At 43.3% G+C, this 21,726-nt stretch overlaps 1 protein-coding gene across 1 annotated transcript; it reads left to right on the top strand.

The window, feature by feature from the left end:
• The first annotated feature begins 4,537 nt into the window (after positions 1-4,537).
• Positions 4,538-20,487, top strand: LOC147897967 (PLC-like phosphodiesterases superfamily protein). Its single transcript, XM_087380475.1, has 9 exons — positions 4,538-4,632; positions 5,098-5,227; positions 6,734-6,856; positions 7,103-7,240; positions 7,488-7,586; positions 7,773-8,076; positions 8,179-8,402; positions 8,504-8,590; positions 20,398-20,487. Exons 2-9 carry the CDS (start codon positions 5,135-5,137, stop codon positions 20,428-20,430), a joined length of 1,101 nt encoding a protein of 366 aa, XP_087236601.1. The 5' UTR covers positions 4,538-4,632; positions 5,098-5,134; the 3' UTR covers positions 20,431-20,487.
• The last annotated feature ends 1,239 nt before the right edge of the window (positions 20,488-21,726 follow it).

Raw genomic sequence — 21,726 nt, 5'->3', positions numbered from 1 at the left:
GATCCAATGCCTCAAATCTTCTTTTGGGACTCACCCAAGAAGAATGGTAAGTGAGTGTTGACCCCACCCATTACAAAAAGGATATAGTAATAGCAAAAATAATAGCAATAGAGCAAGCACCACCAAACAACAACCATCACAAGCCCACATAGCCAACCAAAGAAGACAAGGGAAATTTTATTACCGAACCCAAAGAAAATTGAGTGAATTCCATGAGAGAAGTACCATTGGTGCCGTATCAGCAAAGCTCAAAACTTGATTGATGATGCTGATGACAATGCCCCCTCCTCAACTTGACATCATTGTATGCAACCAAGTTGATGTCACCCACTACTAGAATGAGTATGCAATGAAGGCTTACCAAGTAATGAACATCATGCACTACATTAGTCAGAACTTTCTATCCCAAAGTATGTCCAATGCATGATAGATCTCAGAGGATGGAGGAGGAGAATGAATTAATAGAATGTGTCCTTTGAAGAGGACAAAAGACATAGCAAGCCAAATTGGCTAATGGCATTGAGTAGCAAGTCACATCTATCCAAGTTGCCGATGATGTGATGAGAGAGATAGCATTGATGTGAGACAAAGTCAAGAAAATGAAGCACTAGGAGCCATGTTCCAACAAGAAGAGTACTCAAATATCTCAAAGGCAAGTGTGTTTATGGTCTAAAATATGATAAATTAATAGATATGCAAGCTAGGTTGATAGTGTACATGATAGAAATGTAAAATTGTAGTTTCATTTATTTTTGGATCAAAAGAATATCATTTGCAAAGTTGGGTACATCCACATTTTACTTTGAATAGCATTGCAATCAAAAGTAACTAATGAAGACCAACTAGTGCCAAATCCAAAATTAGTGGAAATATAAAGTATTGGTGGAAAAATGAAGTATAAATCAACCACCAATATGCCATATCATATCAGAACTATAATCCTTAGAAAAACCTCAAACCTTAGAGGAAACTTAATATTGTATCCATTACCACTACCTTAAGGGGTCTGCTAATAAGAGAGAGAGAGAGAGAGAGAGAGAGAGATAGAGAGAGGGAGAGAGAGAGATTGAGATTTGATGGCTGCTACATGACCACAACCTACAACAACTTGAAGCTATTTGAGCTAATACTGAACTACATGGGAAGTTGTAGACCTTAGATTGAGCTAAATCTACCTTTCAAAAAGAACGTTTTGATCACTCTACAAGAATACTTAGAGCTGTGTGAGAACCAGAAAGGTGTTAGGAAGCTACTCCCATAGCGGGACTCTTGGATGGAGGTACAAAGGGGATTAGGAATAGCAAAGACACAAAAGGCAGCATAGATGGGGGGGTTGGCATGAATGGATTGGGAGAAAGCAGCGATAAGCTCAAAAAGGAGGCAATAGTGGGAAGCTAGGAGGGGTATGCATGGGTTGTCAGAGGAAGTGATGGTAAGCTTAAAATAGTAGGCAATGGAGGAAGTGTTAGAGCAAACAAGCTTGGAAGTAGGTAGTGGTAAGCTCAGAAAGGGAGGCAACAGAGGGAACCTAGCATCTTGGGTTGAAGCTTGTAGCCTAGATGAGTCACATCTTTTGATTAGATTGCAAAACCTGAGCTATTGCAAAACCATGGAGGACGGAGTTTATATCAGAGGATCAAAGAGGGATGTAGAGGAGCTTGAACTTGCATTCCCATAATCATATGAAGGGTTGCAAGGGTGAGGTGGGAAGGTGTAGCTGAAATGTGCCTACTTGTCCATGGATGTTTGGATGGTTATTGTAGTGCACACCAAAGCAACTAAGGCACATGCGATTGATGCAATGCCTCATGACATTTAAAACTTGCAAAAGAGCAGAGTAGATTAAGACAAACAAGCAAGCAAGGTGGGCACAACACTAGAAATTCTACAAAGTGAGAGCATGTGATAAATTTTACCAGATATGAGAAACTAACTGTTGATGAAGTAATTTTCATCGCATAGATCACAAGACATGTTGCCTTTGAGAGTTATCACAGCAGGTGTGTCTTGTGGGCTACTAGCTATTGCAAAGTTATTAGAAGTGGCAAAAACAAAAACCAATAGTTATATCAAGAAAAGTCAAAAGAATATAGTACAGGGATGTAAGAAAACAATACAACGTCTGTGCTCAGCAGATAACAGAATCTCATACGCAAGACAGAAAAGCAGATAGTATGGAGAATCAAAAATTTGATCACTGTAAAACTGATACAATAGATGGCGCTGCCTCCCAACCGTGCACTTCTGTGAGAGAAGCTTTGATGGCATGTCGAAAACAGTAGAGGACGGAGGCTGGATGCTAAGGAATCAGGGTTACTGTAGCCAGTGATGATGATGGGCTTCACGGTCTTGCTCTTATATGGCCACCAGTCGTAGTCGGTTAGACCCAATTGGGTGACTGACCCAATCCACCCAAAATGATCAACTGGGGGTTGAAATAGGCCACCGACCACACAGTAGAACTGTAGCACACACTAGAGCAACTAATCTACGGTATCCATTCGGTCCAGAGCCATCCGAGATCATCTGGGGCTCCAAACGGGCCTCACAACCCGAGAGTGGGCTACCTCGGGAAATGCTCCATCTACCCTCAGTGCGGTCAGTATGGGATGCCTTCCCGCACTTCCATGTAGCGTGGTTGGTGGTGTGCCAACTCTATCTGAAGCCGTCCAGCCATCAGGCCACACATGGCTCCCATCTGGTGTCCAAACCAGGACCTACCAAATAACTGAGCTACTCAAATGCCTTCTCCTCATATGGGGGCTTACAAGTAGAGTTAGGAACCAGGGCTTACAAGTAGAGTTAGCTGGTTCCTGCATAGTTACATGAGAGTGGAGCATTGATATCTAACAAGGGAAACAAAATAGAGGGAGCTCAGAAACTTTTCCCTTAAGTGAAGTGTCTAGTCATGGACCAATTACAAGGATTGAAATTCTACGACCAAAGAAAAGATTGAGGAAAGGAGCTACATTGAAAGCCAATAGGGCACTTGAAATGTGCCCTATAGAGACTCTTGAACTATCTAGCTAAAGATGGTTGACCTGCAACAATGGACTAATTCAAAATTCCATGGCTAGAGCAGACGAGGAATGTGCTAGTAATTGCATCAACAATGAACAAGAAAGATGATTATCTGAGAAACAAAGATCCCCAAAATGAATTTCTTGCATCAACTATGGAATGAAAATGATGATCATTTTGAGAAACAACATGAAAAGTCTAAAATTTGCAAGTAAAGCAAAAGATTCAATAGAACCCAAACGTGCCACAAAGATGGAGGGAAGGTGATGGTGATGGTGAGCATTTGAGAAACAATAATCTAAAAAATGCGAGCCATGATGCTTAAAGATGCTTGGAAGCTATGTAGAAATTTATCGAGCTTCAAGGAAATCAAAATTGCAATGAGATGAATCGCTCTGGTTTGCCAAAATCGAAACAATTCATGTTGAATTCCAACAACCTTGAATTAGTATCTTATGCTAATAGCCAATCCCTTTAGTATAGAGGCCTTTGTTGGATTATGCCAATGGTGGTGCATCGTCCAGACGGTTTTTATTATAGTTTGGCAACTGATTGGAGTCATTTGTCTAGAACTTTCTTGATTGGAGCCACTCACAAGAATTCTTTGTAACACAATTTCTTGGAGCCTAGCTTCGGTGAACCTGGACAATAAGTTTTCCTCAAAGGAAGCAATGTCTACATTGGAAACCTCTAATTTCCCTCAAGGCTTCAATGTGGTTTATGTTTCCAAGGTACCTTTCTTCTTCTACTTTTGGAAGTAAACAAATAATGGAGCTAGACTAAGTGCTCTTCTTGTATCAATTTCATCTACTATCATTATTTTCTCTAGCTACTAAACTGTTGTCCTACATGGGTCTTATATATGGTAAATAAGAGATTAATGTATAAATGTGTTTTTAGATTGTGATTGGACACTTCTCCATGCTTAGAAATCTCTATGTTGTGGTGCCGGCATGGCCTATGTTTTTTTAGTGTGCCTCTTGTGTTTGGTTAGATAGTCATTTTATCATCTATGTGCCCATAGCATACTACTTCTTAGCTAAATGGAGAAAAGCTTGAGCTTTGTGTTGTGTTGCATGTACTAGTGATTTACCTTTCTCCTTTGGATTCAATAAAACAAATGCAAATGATAAATGACAATTACATATTTTTTAATAAATGATTGATGTTGTTGTGTCACCTCAAACTAATTCACGAAAAATGTGTTTGTGTTGCTCTATAGTATTCATTCAAACACGATCGCTATCAACAAAAGGAAAGAAGGCGATTATTTCTACGAATGGGGTTGGAAGGCTTGTTTAGACGAGACTATTCTTTGGAGTGCTTCTTGTAATGTACGAAAAGTTGATATATATGTGAATACGTGAGTTGGCCACCTTCCTCGTGGGTCGATGATTTTCATGGCGGCTGGACGCGCATCACTGTGATCTCTTCTGCATGTGCTCCACCGGCTCAACTGTAGCTAGCTTTGCTCATTTCGCCCACCTCCACCATTCGCTTACTGCCTCTTCTTCTATCATCTCTGGCTCGCTTTGGTAGCTTTCCCATCTCCCTCCTTTGCGTTTTTCTCTCACTCTCTCTCTCTCTCTCCCTCTCGGAGTATCTGCATCGGTATTCCTGCATCTCCCTCTTCCATCTTCTTGCGTAGCTCCGTATCTACACCACCCTTCCAAGTTGCCTTGCAAATCTGTGCCTTATTTCCGCTATGTTAATTTTGAGTCACGGTCCAATAAACGGTCTGTGATGCTGGGGGTTTCCGGTGGACGTTTGACTGATCATGCTTCGTGCAGCAGAAGTCTTGGATTTTTCTCATCAAGACAATCCGATAAGCTAAAAGTAAAAACGTGCACATCACTTTTTATCTATCGGTCTGCGTTTTGCGGCTAGTATGCCACTCTTGTGTTGCTATACGAAGGCAAATTCACGCACTGTCCGCGTCGAGTGGGTGCAAATACTCCTGATTTGGGCATTCATGCAAGCCCCTTGTAAATGAAAATGTAATTATCACGCAGACTCTACTTAATTTGTTTGGCTCAGTGCCTTGTGCTGACAAATTCTTACCTGATGTCTAAGCAGGTGCTCCCCACGTCTAGCTCCTACTCCGAATTCCCAAATGGTTAACCATAACATTATTCTTATATATGGAATACTGGTGGGCTGCTTTTTTATGGAATTCGCACACGCTTGTTCGTCTGGACAGTGTCAGGTAAACTAAAAATTCCCCGCTTCCCATTTTAGTTCTAGCAAGATTCAAGTAGACACGGTGACTTATAGCTGCGTTCAGCTTCAATTGTCTTGTTTTATAGAATGTTGTTTACGATAGAGAGTATAAAGGAATATAGTGGACCAAAGATGTAGGTGTCAACGATAGCTAAGAGGTCAGAATCATGAGCGGAAAGCGTCTCATTTGAGGTGTCGTCATAATCTAGTTGGGAAATTAGCTGCTGCCTCTACACACCACCATCGTCTGATTGCAACCAATAACGTTTAGTCTGAATGGGTTTGAGATCAGATTATGTGCAACCATTGGCCGTAGCAAAACAACTGTTGCGAATATCTTTGCTAGCTACCTATGGCGATTCACTAAGGTTATAGCCTTTCCCATCTGAGAGCTGAAGACCATCTCCGTTGCCATAGATGAAGTCAGGTCTAGCCATGGCAATTTGCACCGTCTAGATGTCATGATACCAAAGTCCATGACCCTATGGAGATAAGTGACCACCTGGAAGACTACATCTAGCTATAGACGGGTACCCCTAAACGCTGCTAGTATGATTTGATGTGGGACCGATGGCTTGTTAGGGATCATCCGAGCAAGAAACAGAACCTAAATTCTTAGACCAATCTGTCTCTGATAAGCCTGTCCTCTTCAGCCCTACTGGACAGACAAGTAAGTCAAAGAGAAGCAACTTGGTTCTGGGATATCCTGAAAATGCACCACCGCTCAAGTCTAGCTAGCGTGGCATATACCTGCTCAACAGGCCTACACAGTTGGTCGCATTGTGAAGATTGGGCCTAAAAAGAGAACCCCACGTATGTATAGGATGCAACAATCTCCACTGAAGCCCTGTCAAAGGTAAATTGCTCTGTGCGTGGCCACTCGGTATGTCTTTAAGATCATGACCTTGGTTTTACCCAGGTCGACCTTCAAATCATGTGTGTCACAAAAAGATTGGAGTACGTCTAAATGGCGCAAAAAGACTGAAGTGCGTGTCTCAGCCGAGGAGGAGAGTAGGACCACATTATTTGCATATTGAAAGTAGCCAGCTACAGCAGAACTTGCACCTCCCAGAGTCGTGATGAAGGACTCAAAGTTGTTGATGTCTGGGCCAAACAAGGTCGGTGATAAGGGATAACCTTGTTTGATCCCAATCATGCTCATGATCATCTCTGTCCACCCGGTCGAAGTCCTGACTTTGCCTGATACCCACTCATATAGAGTTCGAACTGCCTGGATGAAATCCTGATTGTACCCTAGAAAGAGAGAGAGAGAGAGAGAGAGAGAGAGAGAGAGTCCTGTATGTGTGGCATATATGCTACTACTAAATAAATGATCTCTAAAAGATAGGAGCCAGTGGCTCTTTGTTACTCCCTGCAGAAGCTACACAAACAGGTGCCGCACAGAGCGAGAGAGAGAGAGAGAGAGAGAGAGAGAGAGAGAAAGAGAGAGAGAGAGACTCACAGTTCCCATAAATTGACATGAATTGCGCAGTTGCTGGATACATGTTCCTCAAGCTCCGATTGTGCAGCTGGCCTTTATTGTAGCTCATGTCCCATTGGTGGTGACGTGCAGACAAGATGCACCAGGTCAAGTACTTTCAATACGGTGTCCATGGTAAATAAACAATTTTGTATCCTATCTATATCTTATTAGGTTCTTGAATCTATCTCTGCAGCTTATTAGTGGCCACTGATATATGTACATGAGATTTACATCTCTCATTGTCTCCATTTTAGATTGGTTGGACGAGAGGATCTCCAATTTCAAAGCATGTGATAATAACTAACAGTCAATCCATGAAGATCAGTAAACAATTATCACTTATTTCACCACTAAAAAGTTGTGGAAAATGGATTTCAGATCAACAGTTTACCATTCAACAAGTATGCATGGTTGACAAGTCATAATTCATATGCTATACTCGGAGAGCCTTCACACACAGGAGTCCCCAGGGTGACATTCTATAATCAAGAGGACAATGTCACAAGCCAGCTGAGCGTGAGTAACCTAAATTGTCTCAAAAGATGCTTATGGTGGGATGCCATTTTGCCCCATCAGCTAACTCAAATTATCAAAAATCTCATTGGTTTTTGTTTACCCCTTCAGTGTTCAGAGGATTTTTGCCAGTAGCAAATCGATGGGCAATATATATAATTTAATGTATATTTGTCAGAGGATTCAATACTGTAGGGCCGATCTCCTCTCTTTATAGCAACAAAAAACGGTCCCATGGGTATGCGTGCAGAATGGGGTGAGGGGATTGATGCTGGACATGTACGATTTTGAAAATGATGTTTGGCTCTGCCATTCATTTGGAGGGCAGTGCTATGACTTCACAGCTTTTGTGAGTTTTGTTTTCACACCCTAACTCTATTCCGTTCTTTCAGTATTGTTCCGTTGTACAGGTTATGGTTATGGTACACGTTATGATGATGACCATCATTACCATTCTAAATTTAGGACTTCAAACTTTGATCTTTACCTGTTTCTGTGTAAATCTACTTACCTATTGCAAAATCTATTCTTGTAGGAACCAGCTCTTGACACATTACAGGAAATAGAGGCTTTTTTATCAGCCAACCCCTCCGAGATTGTCACAATATTCATTGAAGATTATGTTCATGCACCAAATGGCCTTACAAATGTATTTACCGCTGCTGCATTGATGCCGTTCTGGTTCCCTGTCGGAGAGATGCCTAAAGATGGGGGAGATTGGCCATTGGTTAGTGATATGATAGCCAAGAATCAGCGACTGGTGGTATTTACTTCGATTTCTTCAAAGGAAAGTACAGAAGGCATAGCTTATCAATGGAACTATGTGCTGGAGAATCAATGTAAGTGTGCTAATATACCAAATATTCCAGGTCCTGTCATTTGTTTATGAAGTATATCGTCAGAATAATGTCTCTAAAATTGAAACCGTTATGCCTTTTCAGATGGTGATGGTGGAATGAATGCAGGATCTTGTCCAAATCGTGGAGAATCATCCCCCTTGAATACACAAACAAAGTCCTTGGTTCTCGAGAATTTCTTTCCCACTGATCCAAATGACTTGGCTGCTTGCCAAGATAATTCCGATATGCTGTCACAAATGCTCAGAGTGTGTTACGCTGATGCTGGCAACAGATGGTCCAATTTCCTTGCCGTTGACTTCTACAAGGTCTTTAACAGTTCCTTTTTCGAGCTCTACTGCTCAGAAGAATCTCAGCTATATGATCAAGTTTAACATCAAATTAAAGGACGTGGTTTGTTGTTCTGTAGAGAAGTGAAGGTGGAGGAGCTTTTCAAGCTGTAGATACACTCAATGGGAAACTCATATGTGGATGCGATGACATTCATGCCTGTGAGGTAAAAGATCCTCTACCTTTCACGTTCTGTTGCAGTTAATATGTGAGAAGCTCCAAATAACTTGCTGGCGTTATTTCTTATTTACAACTACCATTACAGCAGATTTTCTCACTAACAACACTATCTTCTGTCACTGCTTCATTATTTTGCTAATATTGAATGGTAAAAATTATATCTAAGGTTAGGCTAGGCTTGCCAGCCCACTTTATTGATGTGGTCTTATAGGAAATATTACTTCAACCTAGGACCATCAGTAGTTTGCCGTGTGTGGTACAGAGCGAAGATGGATGCTACTATGTGCATGCGATCATTTACAGCTGAGAGTAAGGTCAGAAGAAAAAGAGATGGCTTGGCATTGAACCAAGAAGATTGCATTGTGTCACACCCCATCCCAAATTAGGTGAGCAGTACACATCAAGCTAGCATCAGCTTAAAGCCTTCGAGGGGTAAACCCTATCCAACCTAGTGACAATCTCGCACCTGTTGGTTGGATCAATTGAACGATTTGTCTTCTATGGCATCAACAAGATGGAAAGCGTCCTAGCATCTTCCCAAGCACGGATTTCTACACCCCTTCTGATAGAGCATAATCCACTTTACCTCTGTAAACTCATATGCAAGAATGAGCTCATTAGAGGGGATTCAGAGCAAAGATGAGTGTTGCTCAACGATTGTCTATCGAACTCGGTCTGGGAATCCAGCAAAACGTGAAGAGTATAGGTTGCTTGAGCGCCAGTAGTGTGCACAATTGCAAGTGCAGTCAATAGAGCCTCCTTGTGCGCTAGTAGCTGTATTAACTTGTGGTCTCAGAAGTTTTGAGTCAGCAGAGCTAAGTTCACTTGTTCAGCTGGCTAAACACAGACCCTCCTCTGCTTTGGGAAAGCTAGACCTTGCATTGATTCACCAATTTGCATTATGATACAACTCGAAAAGGGCATCACGATGAGAAGGAAGATGCAGACTACCTTGTCCTATAAGAAGGTAGATGCAGACTACCTTGTCACTAGTTCAAATTGAAAGCTACCAAAACTCTTCCGGATTTTTTGCAACGTCTATATTCAAAGCTTTCTCTTCCTTCTATGTTCACTACTAAGATGGTGAAAGCTGCATCCGGATTTGCATTCAAGGAGTTTAAGTGTCATACCACAGACATACTTTAGCTCGCGGACGTCCTGAAAAGGAGCAGCCATGCACCTGAGAGTCTTCTAAGCAATTCAAACAGCCCAATCTCTGAACCAGTATACTGGGACTAAAGATAGGCATCACAGGGTTTTCTTTTTTTTTCTTTTCAAAGAAAGGAACGTTCTATTAATGCTTGAAAGACTCCATACAAAACAGCCACCCAGAAACAACCGCCCGAAGGTACTCAGCAGTGTGTGTGGAAAAACCGGGAAAACGTTGAAAGAAAACCGGTCTGTTCCAGAGAAACCCAGCTCACTAGTAGCCTAGGGGATCTTTGGTACGGGGGCTAATAGCCAGGTGGGGGGACTATACAACCACCGAATCCCTCGCGGAGTGAAAATGTAAAAAACTCATGCAGGCCAAGCCTTGTAGAATCGAGCACGCCTCGCGACAATCGCCCTAGAGCTTGGGGTCCCACGCTCCTAGGTGGAGCAAAGGGTGTAGATGATATTCTACCAAATGGTGACCAAGGTAGCCGAGGGTGGAACCGACGGATGCTCACCCATTACCAACCTGCAGCGAGCAACCTGGCTACTACGATGCCCTCCGGAGGAGGAGGAGCTAGGCTATCATGAGGGACTACCTCATGGAGCTCTATCCTCTAAATGCTCTGACCCTGTATCCGGTAAGATGGGGAGATCTCATCAATTTGGAATGCATGTCCTCCATCAGTCAACAAGACCACCACTCGCTGTGCTACGACAGCTCCAAAGGAAATGTGGGATCATCTCCAGAAAACCAGCAAAGCAATAGTGACACTACCCCTCCACTTGCATCTGCTCTAACCACAGGCCGATGGGCAAGCCTTTGTGGGCAACCAACCAGTAGAAGTAGGATATCTTCCTTGGCTACAAATTGGACCATAACCGCATCCAAAAGCTGGAGCAGACATCCCGAGGCACTCTCTGGGCCACCCAATGCCTCTCCCTCGAAGGGGTTCACATCGAAGAGTCCATCTGAAGCCTCCTACCAATCCGTGTGGTGTAGGAAAAGAAGGGCACCTTGTCCACCTGCTCGGCAAGGCCGCCCCTGGAGGGCTAGAACCACTCTCCCGGATCCCACTGGACCTCCCTCAAGGGCTTACCCTCCCAAAGCTAGAGGCGCCATTTGGGGGCATCCTGCTCTCAGATACTTGGAGGGTCAATGTGCCAATTCTTCCCCAAATGTCCCACCACTTTGATTATCTGCCAGTGAATCCCATCAAAACTTCCATCCATCTCTGGGTCTCTCTCAGTGAGTGCCTAAAGTAGGCCTCCAGGTCCTACACGAAAAAAACTGGGCTGCGTGCTGCCTCGCTGTATCATCATCCTCAAGGGGATACCAATATGAGAAAACTGGCCCAACAATCTACTGTCCATCTACATGCGAAGTCCCTCCCACCAAGACCTAGGGATGGCTAGGTCAATCTCTCTCATCCGCTACCTTGCCCCTCGCAGATGCACTACGACGTCAAGCCTCGCCTCTGCCTCCATGGGTAATCTACTCCATCTGCCAAAGGACCCGACCGGTCCATTGTCCCACTGTGCCCAATCATAGACCTCTGGAGTGACTGTCTGTGAGACCGAGATGCAAACCCCTCCGCTCCATCCTACTGCAAGGGACCACTCCTCTGGACCTTTCCCTGGGAGAAGGTGCTGTCGCTATCTGATGTTTGATGCTGAGAACATATGCTCTTGAATTAAAAGGATGTCCACTGCCTGCCCTACCATTGCCCTTTGCAACTCTTGTCGAAGCATCAGGTACTGTGGTTGACTATGTGCACGGTCGTGGAGCCTGTGCATGCTCCAACTCACTATGGTCCAGCTCATGAGGACGGGGATGCAGAAAGCAAGGCTCTCCTGTGAGTGGGTGCATGCTCTAGAAAGACTACCTTATGTGACTTTGCTAGGGGTTTGGAGGGCGAGTAGTTTGTGTCTGTATGTCAACGTATTAAGGTGGACACCGGCTCAATGCTAATCTTCCGTGCCCACTTCATCATGAAGAAGAATTCTACCCCAAACAACTCCACACACTTCTTGAGTGGCTAGTAGTATGCATGATCAACCTTTGCCTCAAGCGGTAATCTGATAACTCCTATTGCCAAACCACACATGGGCTTCTCTCATGTGAAGCAAAGCTGAAAATTCACCTCCGCACCATGGGTGTGCCAAAGGTCTAGTCCCTATGGCCTCGTCCACTCATCCATCATGCGTGAAATATGATCTCCCATAATAGTAGGGACCACTTCTCCAACCCTATGGATGCGAACTAGAATCTCCAAACTGGGTGTGTCTAGGAGCCCACCAGGCTGATCGAACCCCCTTTCCGGGGCTACAAGACCACAAGCGTTACCTCCACGGGTAGAGGGTAAGAGTTCAAAATCTCCAGGTAATTCTAGGGTCCCAATCTCTAGAAGTCCCGTGGTAAGGGATGCCTAGGCTGGAGATTGGGAGCTGCTAGCCGGGAGGATGAGCCCCTTCCCTCTGGCTCCCTCCTCGACTCGACAGGATGCTGTAACGAGGAAGCGGAAGGGGACGTCGTCTTACCCTTGCCTGCTGGCAGGGGTGTCGAGGCATGGGAGGGGTGCGAGGCTGAAGAACCTACTGAGGAGGTGGAGAGGGGGGCGGAGGGGGATGGGGAGGGAGGGAGGGAGGCAGGTGGTGAGGGTGACCATAGTTGGAGGGGGGAGCAGGGGGGATGGGGTGAGGGGAATCTAGGAGGGAGGGGGGGAGTGGAGAGGGAGCGGGATCTGGAGGAGAGGGGGACGGGGGGGATTAGGGGCGACCACAGGCCCCCCCTACTGTGATCAGGCTCGTCAGGGATCTAGATTTGCTCCTCCTCAGCCACTGTCGGGCTAATGTCTGCAGCTTTTACCGTCGCAATGTCATGAACTCCTGGGGCTCATTGTTGATGCAATGGTGAGTGCGGATGTCGAATCTCCATCACAGGAGGATCCTCTAGCTGGGCAATGGCCCCTTCCGCTAAGGGAGATGGATCTCCACATAAGGGCTCCTGCTACTGCTCCTCCACAGGTGCCTCTTGAAAAGCCCTGTCTCTCTCTTTGCATCTAGCCCTCTGCCTACGATGCTTGCAGGCCTGTTCGCTTGGTTTCTTTTTCTTTTTAACCTGGGTCCAGTCCCCTTCTGAGGGGGTCACCCAGGGGGTCTGAGACTCCTCTTGCTCCTATCTAGGGGGTGCTGGGCTCTGGCCTGCTAACTCTGCCTGCTCTGCGAGGGTAGGGGGGAATTGGCTAGGTGACCCATCTGTCAGCAACAAAGACATTGGCCTGGTAACCTTGAAATCTCCACTCGCTGGCGAAGTGTGCCCCCTTCGAGATTCTCTAGGAGGATCAGCTTTGGGAGGGACTCTAGGCTCTCAACCTCTAGTCCGATCCTGGGGACCCCGTCATCTACTACCACTGAAGCGGCTAAATCTAGTAGAGACTCTAGCACGATGCCAAATGCCTAATCAATGGAGGGGAGGATGGCTCTATACTCCTTTGGGAGCCCTAGGAAGCGGAGCGTAATCGGAAAATGGGGAACATGGTGTGTCGTCCTCCACTATAAAGCCATGGTACCAAGGAAAGAGGTACACCAAATGCAGGCCAAGGAGGATGGGGCTCTGCTCCACGTGTCGAGGCAGTATCGGGGGAGCTCAACTAGATGAGGAAGACACATCTTCCATAGATGGTGACCTCCTGAATGTGGTCACCCTCTAGTGCCAAGCTCGCTTGGATCCACTCTCGCACCTGTTGCCTTGTGGGTGTAAGGCCCACAATTCTACCTACAATCGCCTTGTCCTAGAGGGATTGAACTGCTTGCTATACCTGTTGCTTGTCGACTGGAGAAAAGAGGACCTTAGCGCAGCTGTGGGATTCAAGGGTGTTGCCACAGAGCCCCTCTATCCAGAGCAAGGGTCACCACCAAGAATTTCTTTCTCCAAACAAGCACAAAGCTCCCACAGCAACGGAAGAAGAGGGAAAAAACATAGGGAAGGAGGCGAAGAGGGGGGGTGGGATGAGGCAGAGAGATGGTGAAGGAGGAGGCAGAGATAAGACGAAGGGGGGCGGAAGAAGACAGGTTGAAGGAAGGATTCAAAGGAGAAGGCGGGGAGGGAGAAGAAAAAGAGCTAGGGGGAGGCGACAGGGGATGGCGAGGAGGAGGGGGTGGAGAAGGCAGGGAGGAGAGGTGGAGAAGGCGGGGGAGAGGAGGTGAAGAAGGCGGAGGGGGGAGGCGAGAGGGACAACGAAAGGGAGCAAGAGGGCAAAGGGAAGAGGCAAGGGGTAGCGGGAGGTGAGAAGAGCAGTGGGGGGTAGAATGAGTAGCGGGGGGTGGGAGGAGCAGCGAAGGTGGAGGGGGGAGCAAAGGTGGAGGAGGGGGCAAGGAAGGCAGCAGGGGAGGAGGCGGGGATGGAGGGGCAACAATGGCAGAGGAAGAGGCGAGGAAGGAGGTGCAGCGAAGGCGGAGGAAGAGGTGGAGAAGAAGGCAGTGGAGAGGGAGGAGATGGCAGGAAGGAGGTAGAGGAGGGCTGCGGGGGGCAGCAGGAGCAGCTCTTGTACTTTCAAGGTCCACTTTGCTCTATTGTGATGGCCCCTCTAGGGTAGTGCTGAGCTTCTTTAGGCATCACATAGTTAATGTAAGCTAGTCACTAACTTGTTCATAGAATTTTGAGATGTCTTTGCTTGGGACTATATAGATTTCAAAGATGCTTTGCACAATGTATGCCAACGCTTGATTCATTTGGTACTATATACTAAGCCAATTCAATAGCAAAGATATAGAACAAATTCTTAATATGCCAAGTGAGTGAAGGAGGAATTAGATAACTATTGTGAGCAAGATTTATATATACAAAGGACAAGAGCAATTAGACCTTTCCAATTGTGGTGGCTCCGATGAAGAATGGCAAACTATGAGCATGTGTGGAAATGGTGGCCAACTTGTGCTTGATCCCATTCCATGATGGGATTGTGGATGGAGCTGAAAACAAAGTTTTGAAATGTGATGTCTTCCAAAGAATGAGACAACCCCTATCAAAGCAATCACATGCCACTCCGACTAAGCAGACCTTGTGAATCATTTTAGCATTTGGGACTGAAAATCCAAGGAAGCAACATCGGAATCCTCAAAATTCTTGGACTAAATGGTGGAACTAGCCTAGAATTATTAAAAGCTCAAACAAACCAATGAAAGGTAGAGAACTGAAATCAAGTAGAGCCTGATGAGCTTGATACCTAGAAGCTAGCAAAACTAAATAGCAGGGAGTAGGACATACCAAATGATTGATGGACTAGATCTTGGAACGCCTGGCACAATTGGAATGCCCAATTCAAGATAGCTAAAATGGCATGGCACTAGAACCATGAGCAACAACCAAACAAAGCTAAGTCAGCCCAATGAGAATTCCAAGGACACATGGAGAAGCTTTTAAGAGTACAGGTCATTGACAAATGCTATTGTGGAAAAACTTTGGAGTCCCCTAAGCCAAAGGCATTGGTCACATCTTTTTTGAAGCATGTGTACACTGAGGCAATGTGTGGCAATCTCTTAATGCATGTGACCATTCCGTAATAACCCTATCTAGGATTACTGGTTAGATCTTCTAAGGAATGTACGAGTTAGTCGGGTTGGCCAAGGTTAGTGAGGGAGGATTATTAGTAGAGGCTATCACCAATAAATGGTAGTGCTATAACCCTTCACGAGCCATTGGAGGAACAAGACCCTCCTCTCTCAATTGATGTCTCATGTGTAGTTGTTAGTATGTGCATCTATGTTAAATGAAGTTCCATTAGCCATGGCCAGCTTATTGTATATGGCAGCCCTGAGCAATGGAAGGATAGCAAGGTTCATCACCCTTAAGAAATAAAAGGCTACTTGTATTGAAGATCGATGAATTGGAATTTTATGAAAGATGGCAAGGAATGTGGCAATCATAGTTTGTGAAGTGAAGAGCATTGTGGATTCTTAATGTGAAGCTTGACTATAATACTCACTCAAAGATGTTTTCAAGAAACCAAAACAACTGATTGAACATAAGAATAGACAAAAAATGCAACCCTAGTATCCCTAAGAAAGGGAATGGAGGAGGGAAACTCTCAATACAAGCTAGAAGTCCACTGTGGATAGCAAGCTAGCTCAATGGAGAAGTATGTATGCACCACAATGACTCATCTGCATAAAATTCCTTTTGAACCCTTGTTTTGGAGTAAGGGATCATTGATATAGTCTCCATGGCAAGGCGATTTGGAACCTCCTTTGCTAGTTGCAATCATCTTGCTCACCAATCCCCAAAGTGTAGCAGCAAAGGCTAGGGAAAAAGATAAAGATCCACCCTACATCTACAAGATACCTATGATGAGGATGTGGAGGGGTATATAAGCTATATTTCATCTTAAGGAAGTATGTGGATTTGACGGTAGGATTCTGATGTAGGTAGTCTTCAAGTGGGATATTTCTATGAAGCCTCCTACTATCAAAGTAGGAACTGATGGATCTAATGGTAGGATTCCAATGTAGGTAGTCTTCAAGTGGGGTATGTCTATGGAGCCTCCTACTATCAAGAGGCTGCCTCCTACTATCAAGAGGCTATCTCCCCAAAAAGGGAAACAATGTTAGTTAGTAATTGACATCGATTGAGAGAATGCTCATGGATACCATGTTATCAAGTTGTGGAGTACCTACCATAAAGTTGGTGTGACTTTGATCATCATCATGGCAACAAGGCAAAGCCTTCATTACAAGGTGTAAGCAAACATTCTAGCTTGGATTAGTTTATTATGGTTGGTCCAATGGCCCAACTACCATCCTTAGGCATAGCTAGTGACTTAATCCAAGACTCGATAGTAATTGACCATACAAAGCATCCACCTTGGTTGCATAATCTTACCTCTAAGCCATAGCAATCTAAGGAGTAAACTTAAAAAAAATAATGGTAGTGTTGCCTTATTACAACTATTAGTAACATGAAAACATGAACCCAACGATGGATCCACATCAGTACCTCCCTTCGAAGGTTGAAACTTCCCACATCCTCAATCAAGGTGGGAAAATATAAATTTGAATAAAAGAATGACAGGGTTGCCTTATTACAACTAGACCCAATGATGGATAAAGTTTGAAACTTCCCACAAACTCAATCAAAGTGGGGAAATCAGGAGGCCAAGTGGCCTTGGAAGGAATATGGCCCTTTGTGCCACAAACTATAACTCTTGGGTTCCTAGCCCTATTCTTGATGTAGTATCATATACAAGGGGCTAATAATGATTTGGAATTAGATCTATGGGAAGAGAAGGCTAAATAGGCACTAATTCATCAAAGAGAAGTGGGGGATTATAGGGCTTCAGAGATTTTACGTTGAAGATTGGATGGAGAGAGAGGCTAAGAGGCAAATCTGGCATTAACTTGCTTAAGAATTTTCAAAGGTCCATATCTAAGGGCTTGGGCCTTAATGTGGACTTTCTTCCAATCTTTTCTTGAGCATATGCAAGTAAACCATATCTTCTTCCTCAAAGTTGATAGGTTGCCTATGGTCATCATCAAGCTAGAGCTTATACTTTGTCTATGTCTACTCCAATGTATGATGCACAAGCTAATGGAGATCTTGGTGATGCTTTGAGGAAGCTTCCACTTTGGCAATATCCTAGGCTAACTTGGAAGAACAAGCTTTGAACTGAGGGGCTTACAAGCAAATTCATAGGCAAAGCAAGTTGAAAACAATGACATACCTCAAAGGGGATTTCACCAAGAAGAATATGGTACTATGTTGTAAGCATGCTGCACGTAGCCAAGATAAGCATGCCAAGTTTTGAGCTTATGCTATAAAGTCTGATAAGCTCAACCAAGGCTTTATTAACCATCTCTATTTGACCATCAATGGGTAGATGCCAGGCTATACGATGCTTAAGCTAAGTATACATGAATGACCATAGTGCAAAAAGTAGAGAGGAATCTAGAATCCCTATCAAAGACAATGGATGTAGGAAAACCAAAATGAACCCACACATGCTTGAAGAATAGCTAGGCTACTTGGATTGCACCACAATGCTTGGTGCTAGACATGAAGATGGCCGTTTTGGAGAATCTATCAACCACCACAAAAACACAGTCATGTCCCTTTTTAGTGACATGGATATGAGAGGGAAAATGTTCCCAAGGCCTAGAAGGAGCTAGAAGAGGAAAGTATGATCAATGAGGCACTTTACTAATCTTATTTTGTTGGCAATAGCCATATGATTGATGAACTTTTCCACATCTTTTCTCAGATGGGGCCAACAAAATTCTCTACAAATGCATAAGAATCTTGAGCACTCCAAAGTGTCCTACAGTGAGGGGATAATGATGCTACATTATTAATTGCAATCTTAGCTAATGGTTGGTGTGGATAATGACTTTTATACCAAGCAGCTAGTGACTCCAATGCTTGAGCGCCTACTTGGAGTAATGCATAGATCTCTTTATCGTAAGTAGCATAATTCAAAGTAGTATTAGCTAGGACTAAATCAAAATCATCCATTGCATGGATTTCCTTGGAAAGAAAGAGCCCGATTGTACAAGTACTTGCATCATCTTCAACCTCAAAAACTTTGCTACAACTAGGGAATCTAAGAATTGGAGGAGAAGCTAGCTTAATCTTGAGAATGGCCATGATTTGTTCTTAAATAGGGCCCCAAACTTCTTATGGCAGTTTGCCAAGATTTGAAAGATTATCAACTCAAATATGTTAATGCGAATAGGCTGAGGTCCCATGATTGCTTGGATTTTATTGCTATCAATGGAAACGCGTTCTTGGGAAATGACAAAAGCAAGATGAACATTCAAGTGGGAAAGCATAAACTCACACCCTTTTGGATTAAGGTGGAGAGATCTTGAGCAAGGAGAGAGAAGGCTTGATGAAAAGTGATCTAGGTAGAGAAATCCACAATGCTGCAAGGGCTCGATGAGGGGCCTCTTCATGAAGGGCCATGATACCTCCACCATAGGATCTATGATCTTGAATGATGCAATCCAAGAGAGCCATGATATCTTTGTTATCTCATCTCACAATGGTCTCCATTGTCCATAATCCCTAGCTAGTCGGAGCATCATCGCATTCCCCACTCATATGTCCTTCAGTGGCTCCTAAGTCCCCTCTCTTTAATCTTTCATAGCTTGAGCCCTCGATTTGAGCCAAGTCATTAGTTCCTCGATGGCTCATGAAGCTACCCCATGAAGCTGACCTACTATCAACATTCTCAATTCTACACTCCATTCCATTTTAGGCCCACAAGAGGCCAATCTTTCCTTAACATATGGCATCATTCATGCCATTGATCAGACCACCCTCATAATGGTTTTAGGTTCAACTCAAATTTCAATGTATGAAAGAATCCCATCACTCCAAGAATGGCACTCACAACCCACTCACCACAACCTACTCCCCATCATTCAACCATAGAGGCTCACAAAACCCTCTCCATCAACATTATTATGCTTGAGCCCCATTTATTCATCACCTTTGTAAAGCCTCACATTTCCTTATAGTTGAATTGAGGCCCACCTCTTGCGTGATATTTGAGCTCCATAGACAAAGCCTCTCAATGTTTGAACCATAAGAAAAAGACTTAGAGCACTGGTTGAGTGAGTAATGTGCCCTTGACTATAGCCATGTTCATTAGATCTCACTAAAATGGGACTTTGGCACTTTCATCTTTATTTTGTGCATTGTGGTCACCTCTGCTTGATGCACTCCCCATGTGTTTGAGAATCAATTCATATTTATTAAGTTGCACAAATTGTGTGCCTATCGCAACACCCATCTATATGAGAATCAATTCATGTTTATTAAGTCGCACGAATTGTGTGCCTATCACAACATCCATCTATATTTCTAAGTCTTTGTAGAGTGAATGCATCATCGATCCTCATCTCATGATCAAGTTCTTTGTAGTTTTCGCTTCATTGCACCCTGTGTATTTCATTTTCACTCGCTTTAAAGTTCCCTATCATTAGTAGTTAGCTTTGTCCACCTGAATGGCGGCTATCACAGGCCAAGCACCAATGGGTCCATTGGGAATTACATCTATCCGTTTATCATCTACAGGCATTCTACCCAAGTGTATGATTTTAAAGGCGAAAGATAGATCAGGTGCACAACAACATCCCTTGGATCACAAAAGCCATGCAAGGCAACAACTACTCGAATTCCATCCCTTGGATCTTGATCCAAGGGTCTGCATCCTTTGAGTAGATCCAAGGTCCAAAGTAGGTGTTCAATTCATTAAAGAGTATTAACGGACCAACCTGATTATTAAAGAGATATGGGTGGTATGCATGCCTACATTGGAGAGAATCCAAAAAAGAGCAAGTGGCTAGAAATAAATCCAAGACAACACACAACGTGAAATGTGGAGGAGGGAGAGAGAAAACCAATGTGATTAACTATACGCTAACTTTATTATGAGCAATGAATGCGTATATATGTGTTCCATGTTAATTTTATAGGAAAATTATAGCTACAATACAATTGATGCAATATTGACTTCCATGAACAATTTAGAAAACAGATGTTCTAGTAGTAATGCTAGCCAAATGAAATAATGTGAGGTAGTGGATTTTTAGAATTTATATCAAATAAATTTTGAGTTCTTATATTCTTTTATGGTTTTGTAGGTTGGTGCAACGTCAGGAGCTTGCACCCCATGATCATATTCCTAACAATGGAGTTGGTCACATGAAGCTCAATGCCAATATTATTTTATCCTCATTTTATCAAACTGCAAATGAAGCCATATTTTTTTACGATGGCTTATATTTACAAATCAATTATATCCTTCTTTTTCCACTTTGAGCATGCTAACCATTCCATCTCATCATCTTTACACATAACATTTCTAGTTGTTTCTTAACACATACTTCCTCTATTAATGTATATAAATCCCAAGTATATGACTAGTAATGATACAAAAGGATCACTTCTACAACTATGTTTTTAGTAAAATGCAATAAACTTCATTTCGGTCCCTTTTTTCTTGTGCTTTTTTTATCCTAATCTAATTCAAGGTGTGCATGGTGCATTTTGTTGATCCTACTCCATAAAATTTTAAAGGTGCCAATTTCGATTCAAGAATATTGCATCAATAAGGACCAAGGTGAAAAGAGCAACACATGCACCCTATATTTCCAAGAAAAGTTAGAGCATGTAGATTTCCTTTCTATTCAAATATCTTCCCCTATTTATTCCATTAGAGATCTCCCAAGGTGGAACCTCCATAACGCATAACATAAGAAAAACAAGAATAAATTTAAAATGCTTCTACTTTTAGAATTTTACATTCCATACATATCCATGTTTGAACTTTGAATTTAATAATTTCCACCATTCAACATTAACATGTATGAAGCACATTGTTTAATTATGTAATACCCTTATGTATATATATTGCAATTAATTCCTTTCATCTAATTAATTACCTTCCATAAAGGAGCTTGCTAATGCATGTGTGTACAAAGTGATCACCCCAATGTAATCTTATGGATATACTTTTCTATATTGTACATTGTAACTTGTGGATTTAGCTTCTACAAGTACATTTTAGAGATGTTGGGTATGCCAAAGGTAAAGGATGAGTGGAAAATGATGAGCTGTATTTAAATCTGTGCTTTCCTTAAAGGATTAGGAAACAAGTATAAGATCTCTTCTTCTTCTTTTTACCTAATAGCTCCTTTCGTATGCTCTAGCTAAAATTTTGATGTCTTTTGTAAGTTGATCCAATGTTCAAGCCCTATATTTGTTTATAGAATAGAAATAACCCTTCTCATAATGTGAACTCTCTCTCTCTCTCTCTCTCTCTCTCTCTTTGAACAAAGTAGTGTACCTTTGGACTACACGTAGGGATGCCAAGCAAAGGGGTGTCCAATCAACAGGAGTGGTCTAGCAAGCAACAAGGATGAGTTAGGTAGATAGTTAACTCGACCTCCTCTTGTTAATAATACTCACCC

The sequence above is a fragment of the Dipteris shenzhenensis genome, chromosome 10 (genome assembly GCF_047967505.1).
Source record: "Dipteris shenzhenensis isolate YYH24624 ecotype China chromosome 10, Dip_SZ_1.0, whole genome shotgun sequence".
Classification (NCBI taxonomy): domain Eukaryota; kingdom Viridiplantae; phylum Streptophyta; class Polypodiopsida; order Gleicheniales; family Dipteridaceae; genus Dipteris; species Dipteris shenzhenensis.
This window is presented reverse-complemented; position numbering and strand designations above follow the sequence as displayed.

Bases quoted from the DNA above. Each gene is read 5' to 3' on its own strand.
- LOC147897967 (XM_087380475.1), top strand. From the start codon at position 5,135: ATGGTTAACCATAACATTATTCTTATATATGGAATACTGGTGGGCTGC. The intron at 7,241-7,487 runs GTGAGTAACCTA...GTATGCGTGCAG, and splicing joins ATGTCACAAGCCAGCTGAGC to AATGGGGTGAGGGGATTGAT. The intron at 8,077-8,178 runs GTAAGTGTGCTA...ATGCCTTTTCAG, and splicing joins CTATGTGCTGGAGAATCAAT to ATGGTGATGGTGGAATGAAT.